This window comes from Microtus pennsylvanicus, chromosome 7 (assembly GCF_037038515.1).
Source record: "Microtus pennsylvanicus isolate mMicPen1 chromosome 7, mMicPen1.hap1, whole genome shotgun sequence".
NCBI classification, from domain to species: Eukaryota; Metazoa; Chordata; class Mammalia; order Rodentia; family Cricetidae; genus Microtus; species Microtus pennsylvanicus.
Window position 1 is genome coordinate 63,828,935 of NC_134585.1, and position 14,584 is coordinate 63,843,518.

The 14,584-nt window shown below is 40.3% G+C and overlaps 1 protein-coding gene across 15 annotated transcripts in view; it reads left to right on the forward strand.

The window, feature by feature from the left end:
* The first annotated feature begins 6,163 nt into the window (after window positions 1–6,163).
* Window positions 6,164–14,584, forward strand: part of Lrrc7 (leucine rich repeat containing 7) — a 426,547-nt gene continuing 418,126 nt past the window's right edge. For 13 of the 15 annotated variants that reach the window (XM_075980994.1, XM_075980999.1, XM_075981001.1 and 10 more), the window contains exon 1: window positions 6,339–6,472. Coding sequence is in view for 10 of the 15 variants with exons in the window: in XM_075980989.1 (XP_075837104.1) it covers window positions 6,471–6,472 (2 nt within the window). In the remaining 5 variants the exon portion in view is untranslated. Of the gene's footprint in view, window positions 6,473–14,584 lie in introns of all 15 variants that reach the window. The other 2 variants (XM_075980998.1, XM_075980991.1) reach the window with 2 other exon arrangements.

Genomic DNA, 14,584 nt, shown 5'->3' on the forward strand with positions numbered 1-14,584 from the left:
ATGGCTTCTCAGTTGAGGGTGGGGGTCATGCATGACTGGCTTGATGTTGTGATAACTTCTTTTATTGTTGTTGTAAAAGGTGATGTGATTGATAAATAAATGTATAGTGTTTATGGAATAAGTAATAATATGTGTGAGTGATATAACAGCTAAAAGCAAGCCTCCATGTGGGAGCTCTGATGTGCAAACACTGGTCTCCTTGTGTTTAGGTGCTTGGGTGACACTTTTGATATTTTTTACCTGAGAGATAAGTTATATATAAGCTTGCAGGAAAAAAAGCAAGCTTTGGATTCACTATCATCAGAGGAAAATATGGCTGGAAATAGAAATACTTGGCCATTCTTATTAAAAGAAAACAAATTTAAAATGTAGCTTTCATTCTAGCTTGTGTCAAGTTGACATAAACTTATCTAGCACATCCGTTTTTCTGGAAAAATATTAGTTTCTTCTCTGATTTTTATCAATTTTAGCACTGATAATTTAACCTGTACTGGTTTAGTTTTTTCCACTTGACACAAACTATAGACATTTTGGAAAAGAGAAACTTAATGGAGGAAATGCCTCTATCAGATTGAATTGGAGGCAATTTTGTGGGCCATTTTCTTGAACAATGATTGATATGAAAGGAGCCAGCCCACTATGGGCAGAGTCTCCTTTGGGTAGGTGGTCCAGGTTGTCAGTAATGCAAACCCAGCAAACCATGGTGGGAACAAGTCATTAAGCAGGATTCCTTTGGGTCTCTGATTTTATCCTTGCCTTCAGGTTTCTTCCTTGGTTTCTGCTCTAACTTGACTTCATGATAAAGTGTTAATTATCAGAGGAAGCAAATGCTTTTCCCAGAAGTTGCTTTTTGTCATGGCATTATTAAAGCAATAGAAAACAGAACAGGACAAGTCTGTTGTTTAATATTTATTTGTTATTACAGTTTGTACAGCTTATTTTGCTATTGATCTTTAGTGTTATTCCACTATGAGCTAGAAAGTTAGGGCAAATAATCTAATTTATTTTTAAGAAATTAAAATTAATTATTTTTATTAATTTAAAATTATTAATAAAATTAATTATCAATTTATTTTTCATTCCTTAAGACTTAAGTCTTGTTTTGTGGCCTTGCATTCTGTTTTGAGGAATGTTCCATAGACTTCTTATGTATATTTTGTAGCTACTGGGTCCAATAACTTGAGATAATATAGTTTAAATCTATAGTTTATCAGTCATTTTTTATCAAGATGATATATTTATTGATGATAATAAAGTGTTAAGGTCTGCCACTACTTTTATACAGTCCAATCTTTTCTTTTACTTTTGAGGCTTATTTTACAAAATTATGTACCAACACATTTAGTGCATACATATATTCACATATATTCATCATTGTTCTAACTTCTTAAGGAATTCTTTTCTTTAGTAATAAGTAATGACCTTGTTTATATGCTCTAATTACTTTTTACTTGAAGTTTGTTTTTCCAAATACGTGAACAGTATTCCTGTTCATTTCCCGATTCCACTTGTGTGGTATATGGTTTTCCACCTCCTGACTTTCAATCAATCTTTGCCAGTGAGGATAGCTTCTTACATACACAAGTGTTGGGATTTGTGTCTTGATCAAATTATCTATTTTGTATTTTATGACTGAAGAGTCAAAAACACTAACATTTGGGTTATCATTGGGATATTTAGTGGTTCCTATAATTTTTTTCATTGTTTTCCTGGTTAGTTTGAATACTACTTGCCCTCACTTTCTTTCTTCTCTATAGAAAACTTCTTGGATCTGATGACCTTGGCTGGCAGTTATCTATCTTCAGGACTGAAATATATCATTCTACATTATGTGTCTTTTAAAGTTTCTGCAAGATGTCTGGTGTTATTCTGATAGGTTTCCCTTTGAAAGTAAATTTGTGTTTTTTTCTTGCTACTTCTTCTCTGTGTATATAATGTGACACAGAGAGGCTCTTGACATTTCTATTTGAGATTCTAAATGCACCCTGCATTTGCATAACCATATCATCCCCAGGACTTGGGAAATTTTCTGCTATAATTTCACTAAATAATTTATTTAACCCAGTAGTTTTCGTATTGGTCCCTTCTCCTACCACATGGATTCTTGGGTTTAGTCTTTTTAAAATGTTTCAGTATTTTTAAAATCCTGGTCATATATAACTTCATTTTCTTTACCCTGTCTGAATGGAATCTGTAGTCACTCTTCTCTTGTATGCCTGATACCCTTTCTACTTCTGGTCTATTGGTAATGTTTTCTCCTGTGTTTTCATCAGACCCATTCATTTCCAGCATTTATTGTTTATCTTACAAGAAACCAATTTCCTTGCTGAATTTTCATTATACAAAGTTTGGCAGTAGCGCTGGACATTTCTTTCACGTTGCTTTTTGATTCATCTATCTAGATCCTGAATTTGTGTCTTTGCTTCATTCATCTGCTTATTTGAATCCTCGTTGAAGTCACTAGACATTCTTTAAAGTGGAATTTTGAATTCCTTACCCAGCATCCAGATATTTCTTGATCATTTGTGCAGTTATTTGGGTGTGAGATCAGTGGGGGAGGCACATTCATTTTTCCATAGCTTCCATTTTTGTCTTGTGATTTACACATCTGCCTTTCAGTTCTTTGTTTCTTCTGCACTTCATTTTTTCTAGGGCATTTGGGGTTTGCTTCTTAATGGGCAGTCTTTTCTTGTGCTTACGACCTCCACTTTGTGACCATCTATTCTCTTAACAGGTTATATTGACTTCTCCACTAAGATCCAACAGTCTTTGTCCCGTTATAGACAGTTTAGTATCTTTAGAAATGATATCTAAATTTTAAAAGTAGACAAATGAATTTAAGAGAATAACATTCTCTTTTGTGAGAACAGATTGCAATGCAAGAGAGAAGTCTCACAGCAAAGACCATCTAACAAATTTAACTGAAGAAGAGTCTTAATGATTCATGGCCATTTCTCCCTGTCTTCCAGCAGCTAACCATGACAATGCTGATCTGGTGTCAAATCCCACCAGTTCCGATGCTATCACACCTGTATCTCCCCGAATCCCAAGTCAAAAAGTTTTCTCTTATCCCAATTACCAATATCTAAGCAAATCTCTTCAGGGTATTAACAATTCTTAAACTTAAAACATTGTCCTGTCTGTGTGTACCTCAATTGGGAATACCCCCAAAGAGGATGTCTTTGAAGACATGGCAGATATCAAAAGAGACTATTAGCAAGGTTTTGGACACCTGAGAATTTAACATCATCATGTCTTTCAAATAACGTTAGACCTGCTCATCCCAAGAACAGGTCATCATTTCAATGATTTTAATAGTATGAGTCAAAGAACTGATTAACACCTCATAAAATTTTATAGCTTAATGTCTAACCATGTGAGGATGCACACTGAAGAGCAAGTCTTAAAACTATGTAGTCTAACTTTGTAAGCTGTGGTTGCTTTGGCGTCGGACAGACATCTGCATGAGGTTTTCAGCAAGTTGTCTGCATGTGGTTAGAAGTAAGGTTGGTGACAGGAAAAGCTGGAGTTTAAAGACAGAAGAGCATTTGCATTTCAATAGTTCCATGATTCTGTGAGACCACTGAAATCACCAATAGACCTCATTGTATGAATACTAAATGTGGCCTAGTTTCCTTCAAGATTCCTAAATTTGGGGGGAAAGGAGGGACCCTGGTGCATTGTATTCAAAGTGTACCCTGGAGGGATTGTCTCTTCTCTCCCATTTATGATGCTCTACTTACATTCCACCAGGAACATCTCCTGTCTGTCTGGATGCTAATGGCCCAAAATGAGATTATAAAATAAAGGAAAATAGGAAAGAAGAGTTGCGGCTTAAAATACACTATTCAGTGGTGTTGAGTTTTAGTTTGGGGTGCTGTAAGCTCTTTCTCCCATTGGAAAGAAAAACACAGTCTCCCACCTCATGGGAGGACTTCCTTTTGTCTATGAAGGCCAGAAGTTACTCATAACCAGCTGTGATGCTGCATAGTATGGCTTTGAAATGTTTCCATGCACTAGTGGATGATGAAGCTAAAATTAGAAATTCTGAGTTCTGATGCAGGACAAAAAGGACATCGCTCGCATAAGCTTTTTATGTCTTTTTCATAGGGGCAGGCTCAACATAAGGCTTTACAAAAGAAGTATGTGGAATATCTTGTGAGAAGGAATAGTGTAAGCACTACGGATAAGAACTGGAACTTTGCAAAGGGTTTCTGTAATGGGGCAGACGCTGTGATAAGCTATTTTTAATAGATTTCCAATTCCTATCTAAAAATTTTCATAGCACCTCCTCCAGCTGAGACACTGAAACTTATAGCAAGATGTTCACAGAACAAAACTGGGCAAAAATTAAAAAATAAAAAAAAACAGAGTTCAACAAAGGTCAGTTTTTTAAAAAGTGCCCTTTCAACATTTTTTCTCATTTCTTTGCCATTTTCAGAACAAGGTTCACAGTGTTTCACGGTGCTTTTTTTTTTACAATCATCTTGTATTCCCAAATGCACTCCCTTTCCCTTATGTATGTAAATGAAGGGAAGTCTCCCTAAAAATCCACCCACCTATCTAACAGGTGCCCAGATAAAGCAGTAATCGTCCCTATGACTGCAGATAAAATCCCAGCCCCCAGTCTCTTTCTAGACAAGCTCTGGCAGTCAGGAAAACGGCCTTTCAACCTTGAAGACGTTTAGTGTTCTAGATCTAAGGGACATGCCAGCACTTTCACTTTTCAGTAAACTGGGAGCTCACATACATATAGCTTTGAGTGACATTTGAATGTCACACAATCTACTAGCCTTTGAAAAAGAAGGGAAAGGCTCCTATGGCCTCTAAATCGCAGGAGAATCCTGGGATAGAAGGAATTTGGCTGTGTCTAGAGAACAGAAGTCTAAATATAGCCTAAGTTTCATCAGTATGCTTTTTATATCTTTTTGTCCATACATGTGTTCCTGTGTATGCGTTCCTGTGAATGTGTGTGTGGGCGAATGTTCCTGAGTTCAGGACAGAAAGAGCAGGGTTGCGATTAGATAAAAGGAAGTTGGGAAACCCTTCTCATTTTTTTGCACATTGCCAGAGCAGTAATCCTAGACCAAAATGAAGAGAAGGGGTCTTGAAAGATGCCCTTAAGTCTCAATGACACTGCTAAAGAAGCCACTGTACGCACAAGCAGAGACCTTTCTCTTGGACATCCTGCAACCTGCCGCAGGCAACGCGGGCAGAGAGGAAACCCCGAGGAGGCGCTCCGGGCCGCCTCTTTGCTGAGATAGCAGGAGCGGCAGCCTGCGGAGTCACGCGCAGCGTCACGGAACTGGCGCGGGAGCACCCGGCGCGCAGGCCTGGAGCTGCTGCTGCTGCTGCTGCTGCTGGCGGGTTTCTGGCGCTGCAGAGCACGCTGTGCGGCCGGCAGGAGCGCCTGGGGCTGGTGGGAGAACACCCCGAGGAGCCCGCGCTGCCCCATGCAGAGCCTGCTAACACCTGCTTTGTGCACTCCAGACAACCCGAGGAACCTGGAGAGCTTGGTCACTTGTCTAAAAGCTCCGGTGATAAAGAGAAAGCTAGAACATCTCATTTCTCCAAGACTGGGATTTTGTTCCTCCAAATTGCAGGGAGTCCAAGTAGAGGTCATGAGGGGCAAGCGAGGATGTCCAAGAATGGCAGAGGTCTGGGAAGGTGGTCATCTTCTCTGAGCCCAGGAAAAATCTCCTTGACATTTTTCACACTTTGAAGCAGCTGCAGCTGGTGTCGTCGGAAAGGGGGGTGGGAGGAAAGAGAGGGGGCGGGGAGATTGTGGAGTCACGGGCGCGAGCCAGGAGCAGCGCCTCGTCTGTCAATCCTGGCACCTGTGCGCCAAGCCGCGGCACCGCGGAGGACCCCGCTCCGGGCCAACCGTGGGCTCCAAGCCACGGCCACCCAGTCTCTGGGCCAGCACGACCTGAAGCTGCCCACCCCGGGCCCCCGCCGCCACCCACAACTGCGGGAGCGCACAACCACAGGCAGTGCTTGCTGTGCCACGGGCCACGGGGACCCTCGCCCCTTCAGAGTCGTCGTGGCCGGCCCGGACAGAAGCCGAGTTGGGTACACGATTCGCCCGCGCTGCCGTTCTCTTCTCCGCCCAGGATTTATTGTCTGTGGAGCCTTCTGGGGGCGGGGAGGGAGCTGCGCCTCCGCCGTCGCCGCCACTGCTGCTGCTACGGTCGCTAGCGCGGCGCGCTGGGCGGGCGGAGGCCGGGGACTGGCCGCGCTGGTGTTCCCGGCGGTCTCCCGGCTCCCCCCTGGCACATCTCCAGCTGTGTACCTGAAGGGCAGTGGCATCATGGTCTGACGCGGCACCTGCCCGGAGTCCCCTCTGCCTTTGCTTTGGAGGACTCCCTTACCGGCTTCACTGCGGACCCCAGAGCACTTTAAGGAGCAACCCTCGGCAGCTGGAAGGCCTTCACTCCCTGGACCCTCATGGGTAGTTTCTGCCTCAGGCGATGTGAGTAGGGAACTAGGGGACCTCTGCCTGCGGTCGAGGAGCGGGTATCTGGGAGGCTCAGGTGGCCGGCAAGCCTCGGCGCTGGGGCGGTTGCGGGGCTGTGGGAACCCGGCGCTAGGTGGTTGAGTGATTGGGAGCAGGGCGCTTTGGATGGGCAAGGGACCCTAAAGGGTTACATATTGCGAAAAGGAAAGGTGAGGGGCGAATATGAGGCATTGGTGCTGGGGACCGCGGAGTCCAGCAAGATTTGGCTTTCTCGATTTTTATTGTCCCGGGGTTTCCAGTCTTCTTTCCCCAGAGGTGTGTGAGGGATGGAGCGAGTGTGATCTCCACACACACAAACACACACTTGTGGCAGCTCACACTTGTGCTTTATCTTGGAAGGTGTTGTATCATTGTCTTAGTATCTATAAAGGAATTATTGGGGGTGCATGTTATAGAGGATGGAAAGAAAAGGGTGCGGTTTGGGAACATGAAGGGGATGAGAGAGCATGAAAGACTAAAGGAAAGAAAGAAGTGGGGAGCAATGGGGCGAATGCTTTCATTTGAGTCGGGGAAGATGCCCCTGTCTCCCTAAACCAGGCAACTCCTTTGTGTTCGGCGGTAGAAGCTAGGGAACCTCAATGCTCCTGGTCCAGTGCGGCTGTCCCTGAGCATCCTCTGGAGTCTTTAGGGATTCAGGACGCGCTTCAGATTGTATTTAGGAAGGGAGGAAAGACCGCCAACATTGGGTAACCGTGGCACCCTAGCTCGCCAACAATTAGCTGGGCTACCATAGATCTCCTGTATCACCAATTTTAGAGTCATGATGGGGGCGGGATGGGGGTGCAGGCTGCACAGATTGTCTTTAAAAACAGTGACTTCATAAGCGAGATGGCTACAAAATTGCTTCATTACACTACTTGGCCATCAGGGTTGGGGGGCAGAAAAGACCTGCCTCCGCCCTCTCTCTCTTTGCTGGTTGCCCCTCCCCACCAAGGCACAAAGCAAGTGGCACCTCACTCGGCAGGGAAGGGGTTACTTTCACAACTCCTGGGAATTGGCCTCAGGAAGGAACCATCTGCGACTCCCACGTTCCTTTCCAAGTTCTCCATCAAAAGGAATCTCAGAAAGCAGGAGGGGGTGGGTGGGAATCAAGGCAGCAGGGAGCCTCCACCTGCTCTTTGCCATTACTTTCCCAGTACACTTCAGCACATCGGAATTACCTGCAGTGGTAATTGGGTCAGCAGGAGAGCATGTGCACCGGAGTCTCTAGATGTGTTTCTGCTGATGGATGAGAAGCAATTTGTGTTTGGGCATATTTTAACCTGGGCAAAATTTCTAAGCACAATAGAGGTTTCATCGCGTGGGCGAGCAGAGTGCGTACCAGCGAAAGTGAACACGTGATCCCTCCAACGCAAGAGAAACAGTATTAGGAAGTAGATTTTCTTTGTTCCAGGCTGAGCCTATTAGAAGCTCAATATCCCACTTGGTGAAGTTCCCCTTTATTTTTAATAAAGTTGACCAGAGAAGAAAGAAAACGAAAAGAAACATAGCCTGAATGGCTCTTAGCTAGCATCCTCTGACATTTCTTTGTTACAACCTACCCTACACCCCTACACCTGGTCCCAGCTGGCTCTTACTTTGAAATGATGCATTCTCTCTGAGGGCGTCAGGGAAAGTTCTTCAGCCCTTGCTCAGGCGCACGTGGGTGCTCTGGAGTCTCAAGCTGCTGCCTTTAGGAAACACATGGAGCTGTCTTTGGTTCGAGCACTCCCATGTTGGGGAGTCTGGGAAACTACCTGGAGATCTTGCTGGAAATGAATGTGGAGCAGTCTGCAAGGCTTCCTTAAATTACTCATCACAGTGGGAACAGTGATCTTATTTTTCCCTAACTATCTGAAACTAACTTAGGGTGTACTTAGCAATATCTGTATTTGAATCACTCAGGTGCCTCGGACTTGCGAAGTGTCCAGAACTCTGATAATGTATTACTTTAATGTAAGTAGAGCTGGTTCCCTACCCAACAGTTAAGACAGCTACCTAATTTGGAGATCTCTTACTTCCAAGTCACCTTAAGAAGCTAAAGGCTTTAAAATTTGAGCTGTCTATGTCCCACCCTGCCAATACCCTTCCACCACACCAAGATGTCATGGGAGAAAAAGCGTCCTTGATTTCCAGAATATACCGTGAGCTGAGAGGATTTTATGCACATTTCCTTTTAATTTAACTTCTCTAAAAGATGTGTGCTCACCATGGCAACCCTTGCCTCCCACATCCAGGCTCTTGCACATATGCGGCTTCAGAATTAGAACAACTTCATAAGAAATGAACTTGGTCCAATTACAGGAGCCATGTTTTATTCAGAATTTTTAGCATTGCTCTCGGCAGGCATGAATATTTTCTTAATTAAAATCACATTTCATTTTATTTTGTAACCTTTTAATTTTTATAATTTCTCCATATATACAGAACATAAACATAAACTGTTTAGTGTATTATTTTTATTTGCTTTGAATTTTTAAAAACAGTGAAGATACTGTCATTACAAATTTTTTATTGCATATGGATCTTATATTATTGTCAGAGTGTTAATCTGGGTTTTTCCCAGTACACAGTGTATGGTCATATTTGTTGTTTGAAAAAAAGTCTCTTTAATTATTACTTTAAAAAGCACTTTTTAGAATAGTTGAAAAGTTGTAGGTATTATATTTTAATTGATGTTAGTATTTTATTGATGCTGTGGCTTCATTTCCTGAATGCCCATAACATCAGTGTAAGAATGGGTAACACATTCCAGAGTACCAACACTTCACTTTACACCCACACCAAGAGTGCGCTTAGAAAAACCAAGTGCTCATAAATTTCCTGCTGGGTTGTTTCTTGGTCCTTATTTTTTTTCTCCACAGAAATTATTTTTTGTTTTGGAAATTCTAAATTTTAGAAATATATAGTGTTCTTTAAATTCAAGAATCACAGCAACCACACACACCAACAGTAAAAGCATGGTTTTGTTCTCCTCAGCCGTAACTCAGTTTGCAGTGTGTCCTCTGCACTAATTCTTGGGAATGGGGGAGCTCTGTGCATTTGCAGCTTGACTTTGGGAACGACTAATTCTAATCTGTGACACAAAAGTTATTCAGCTTGTGTTAGTCTTTTCTGACCCTAAAGTGGTTGCTATCCTCACGGAATGATAAACTGAAGATGTTTCTAGAATCTTCTGAGAAACTTGCAGTTTGCTTTAGGAATCTCTTAGGACCACATCAGTCTTCAGTTGGGATATTTTATCGTTTCTACATCAGAACATAGAATTTGAACATTAAAATAATGACTCCAACGGTGTGATGATATCATTTCTGAGGAAGCAACAAAACAGAAAGGAAACGGGTACATGGGCTTCTTCTCATGTGGTCTTTAAGAATCCTTGGAGCAGGAGTCACCAAATCTACATTCACACTGCAGGCAAAGCTCATACTAAGTTTACGTCAGGATTCACCCTGTGTTGCATATTAAATGGATTTTGTCAAATTCATAATAACATCTGTCAAACATTTTAATATTATACAAAAATGTTTTATTGCCCTAAAACCCCTTCTTTATGTTATGCTTACTCATCTTCCCACCACTGAAACTTTGGGGACACTGAACATTTTATAGCTGCCTTGGACTGGTATATGTTCAGGTCAGCTTCTTTAACATATCATTTTGCATATGTCTCAAATCATCAAATTATGAATTTGCATAGTACTCAAAACTAAAAATAAATGCACTATAAACCAGCAGTGTGGGGAAGGCAGTAAGTACAAATCAATATTCTTGCTCCTTATCTTAGGGTTTCTACTTCTGTGACAAGACAACAGGAACATGGTAGCTCATAAGTAAAACCTCTCATATAGGCTTGCTTACAGTTCAGAGGATTAGTCCATTATCATCATGGAATGAAGCATGATGGTACACAGGCAGATTGGTGCTGGAGAGGTAACTGAGTAACTACATCCAGACTGGCAGAAAACAGGAAGAGAGAGGTGCACTAGGCTTGAACATTTAAAACCTTAAAGCCCATCTTCAGTGACACGCTTCCTCCAATAAGGCCACACTACCTAATCCCTGTCAAGCCTCTCCCTAAAACGATCAAGCATCCAAATATATGAGCCTATGGGGACATTAATATTCAGACTACCACACTCTTCTATGTTTTTAACCCTTTTCTGTTAGTCAGGTCTAAATCATTACAAACGTTCACTTCAACAAAGGCAAGGTAAAAATAATCGGAGCTTACACACCTCTAGAACAAATATACAATCACAGTGAAGAAGTGTCTTTCAAAATTATAACTGAGCTAGAAAACATTTCCAACTCAAGCAAATAATAAAAGAATTCCACAAGGAAAGTAGATGGTCTTGTTAGATGAACACTTGTCAAAGCTCTTGATATAAATCATTCTTCCTGTGGTAAGGAGTGTCCATGTGTATCCATTTATATTTAGTGGTAGGATGGTGAACTTTAATGCTATTGAAACAGTGCACTGCCCTGGAATTATGTGTATATGCTAGGTAGTGAGTGAGTGAACAACCCTCCGCACTTGCCTTTCCTTACACTAAACGGTGTCCAAATTGCACTCATTGCAGTAGACACCAGTCACTAAGCAACCAGGATGAATCAGGAGTGGAACTTCAAGATAATACTGTAGGAAGAATCATTTCAACCATCTCAAATACTGGAAATTTGAGGCTCAAACAGAGTCATATGTGTGAACTAAAGCTTGTGGAGTTAAAATTTGGAGCATGTTAAAATAAGCTATTTATTTATTTACTTAGTTAGCTAAGTAAATTTTATTTTTATACAACTACATCCATAATTACACCCTGTTTACATATTTCTACTGTGCCCTCATCTCATTCCAATTCCTCTCCAACTCCTCAGATTCATGATCTCTTATTATTTTTACATTCATGAATATATTATAAATATACACAAACTACATTTAGTGTTGCTTGTATGTACATATATTTAGAAGTGACAATAAAATTTCAATATAGCTGGCTGAACAAAACTTACTTTTTCTTGATAGATTATATATATATACATATATATATATATATATATATTCAGATCCAGATTTTCAAAAATTAGCTAAATATTTGACAATGACATATATTACTTTGTGACCACTTTACAATAAGAGATACTGTTGCTTGTATTCTAGCAATAATTAACTCATGGCAGAAGTATTTCATCACCTGTTAGAATCCATTACGCTGAAATGTGTTAAGAAACTTTCAGTAAAGTATGAATCAATAGCTGTCAAACTACGATGGTAGATTTGATCAATGTCTTCTTGGGAAGTGTCAGATAGGTTGCTTGCATTATTTATCAAAATAGGAAGTTTATCATTTGTCTCTGAAAGACACGGGCGAATTTTATTAAACAAATGCAACACTGGGGGTTTCCAATGTGAATTCAGTTTCATTGATTGTGCATTGCTTTAATAAGCTCAACAAATGTCATTTTAGTACACATGAAATTAATAGCAGTGATCAGGCATGAAATACTGAAGCTTATATTAGCTTCAACATGATCTATTTAAACACTTTAACCATGGAGTTAATGTTTATATTGACTGGCTTTCAAAAGATCCTGGTTATCTTTGCTTTACACAATTTCAGTAAGGTTTTAAAACTAAGACAGAGTTGTAGTATGCTGAAGGTCAAAACCATAACACACTTATTAAGACAGAGACACAAGCTGTGCTTGCACACATGTATATCCGTGTTTTCATACAAGGACAGAATTATACTTGGTGGAATTTAAGAAGTAAAATAGAGGAGAGAGAGAGAGAGAAGTGACCTGAAAAAGAAACTGTTCTGCTGGTTTTCTTCGTTGCCACTTCACCACCAGATTTTCCTAGGAAGAAAAGAATGTGACTTTATAAACAGGAAATCAGAAATAGCATAGAAAAGCGGGGAGGGGTAACAACTGGAAAAGAAAAAGTTTAAGTTAATCTAATGAGAAAATGAAGGGTTTCGTTTTATTTTCACACTTGGAAGAAATAAAAACGTCCTTCTTGAGTGGCAGAATATTGTAAAGATAGCAGTATTCCCAAGCTGTGTGATGATAGGTGGAAAGCAGGAAGGGAGACCTCCTGAAATACCTACTCCCTGCTGTGAAGACATCGCTGCATTAAGATGGTGGGTAATGGACAGAAAGCTGAAATACACCAGCTTTTTAAGAAATGCTGTAACACAGACGGTGTGACTAAAATAGTTAAAATTGTGTAGATAATTAGATTTCTTAAGTAGTTAATGATCAGTGCTCTGTATTCACCAGAATGGGCACTTCCCAGAATCACAGAAGACAGAAAGGTACATAGGACCACTTTTACCAAGTGTGACGTACCCTTTGGTGTTATTCAGAGACAAGGTAGTTCATGACATGAAATCCTTTTCTTCTCCATTTCAAGTTAATTAATTTTGCAAGACAATTATAAAGGCTATGGTAATTAAGTTGTGCTACTCATTTAAATTTTGAGTGAGTATTAAACATTCTCCAGTGTCTCCTGGGATAAAACTGACTATCACACAACATATACAGGGCATATGTGCACACACAGTGTGTAATTGGTCTGTTCTTTAGCACATGGGATAGAAGAATCCTACTCTTTCATTGCTTCCCAAGACTTCAGAGTTGGACAAGATGTCAGAGGTCTCATTATATAAGGAAAGGGGTTGAGGCTCAGAGGCATTTGCTTCTTTGTTAAAAATTAAAGATCTGTAAGTGGGACCAAATTCCGGGTAGCAGATCTTAATGTCCGGTATTTGTCCATAAAAGCAAAGCCATAGAAATGTTGAAGCATTTTATACCATACGGCCTGAGCAAGACTTCAGTCGAAGAGATAAGATCAGCTGAGCCAGCCAATAGGAAGGCACCACACATTTATTTTTCATTTAGTTGGCCTAAATTTTCCACTAAGATTATATTTAGCTTACGGTTTTTGAACAACTGCCTTGTATTTTCTCTTTGATTTAACCACATAAAAAAACATCCATTTAGTATTCCATTTTAAAAGATTTTATGAAAGAGATATGTAATTAATCTTACTAATATTGAAGTATTCTAAATGTAGATGCTATATCCTATCTTAATGGTAACAAAGATTTTTCTCTTAAACCATTGATCTTTCCAGCCAAATGAATATTGTATGATGAGAAATGTTCAATTAACTGTGCATAAGTAAATGATTTTCTAAATTTGTTGATTTCATTGAAGGTCAATTGATAAATTTTATTACCAAAACCAAAACTATTTAAAATATTAAAACATTATATAAAACATCACCTTAAATATTGATTAGGAAGTCAAACTAATTCAGGAAGATAAAAGAGTCAATTGTAGTTTGCACACATGCCACGTTCTCTACTTTGCCTACCCTTCGGTGGTTTGCATATTAGCCTTCTCAAATCCAACACCTCAAAGTTTGCTTCCAGCTGGTGAAATTCAAAAACATTCAGTATACATTTCCCCCTTTCAATGTATTTGATACTATTTATTCTGTCACAAGACAAATTAGAAACAATGTTCCATGTGTTGTTCTTTCTAGTGCCAAAGTGATCACTGCACCTTGTCTAGCTTTGTTTATCAGGAAACTAGGGGAAAGATCATGCTATTCCACAGACCAGACATGCTAACAGTTTAAAGCAGTTTTGAAATTTTGTTGTAAGCCTTTTAAAATAAGTATTTGCCTTAATAGACAGTGAAGCACAGAAACATTTGCAAACAGAAGCATTAAGGAAATTAAACCTTTATATCCTATCTCATAACTAATTTTAAAGGCAAACTAAGGAACTAAGAGGCAGCTAAGTAGGTAAGGTGCTGGTTGTGCAAGTGTTAGGGCCTGGGTTCAGGTCACCAGAATGTATGAAAAATGCTAAGTGTAGTGGAATATATCTGTAATCCCAGTGCTGTCAAGAACAGAAGAAATCCCTGGAGCTTGATATCCGGTCGATCTAACCACATTGGTGAAATCCAGGTTCATTGAGGGACCTGTCTCAACAAACAAAGTGGAAAACAATTGAGGAAGACACCCGATGTCACCTCTTGCATCCACACATAGGCACACAAACAAGTACACAAAAA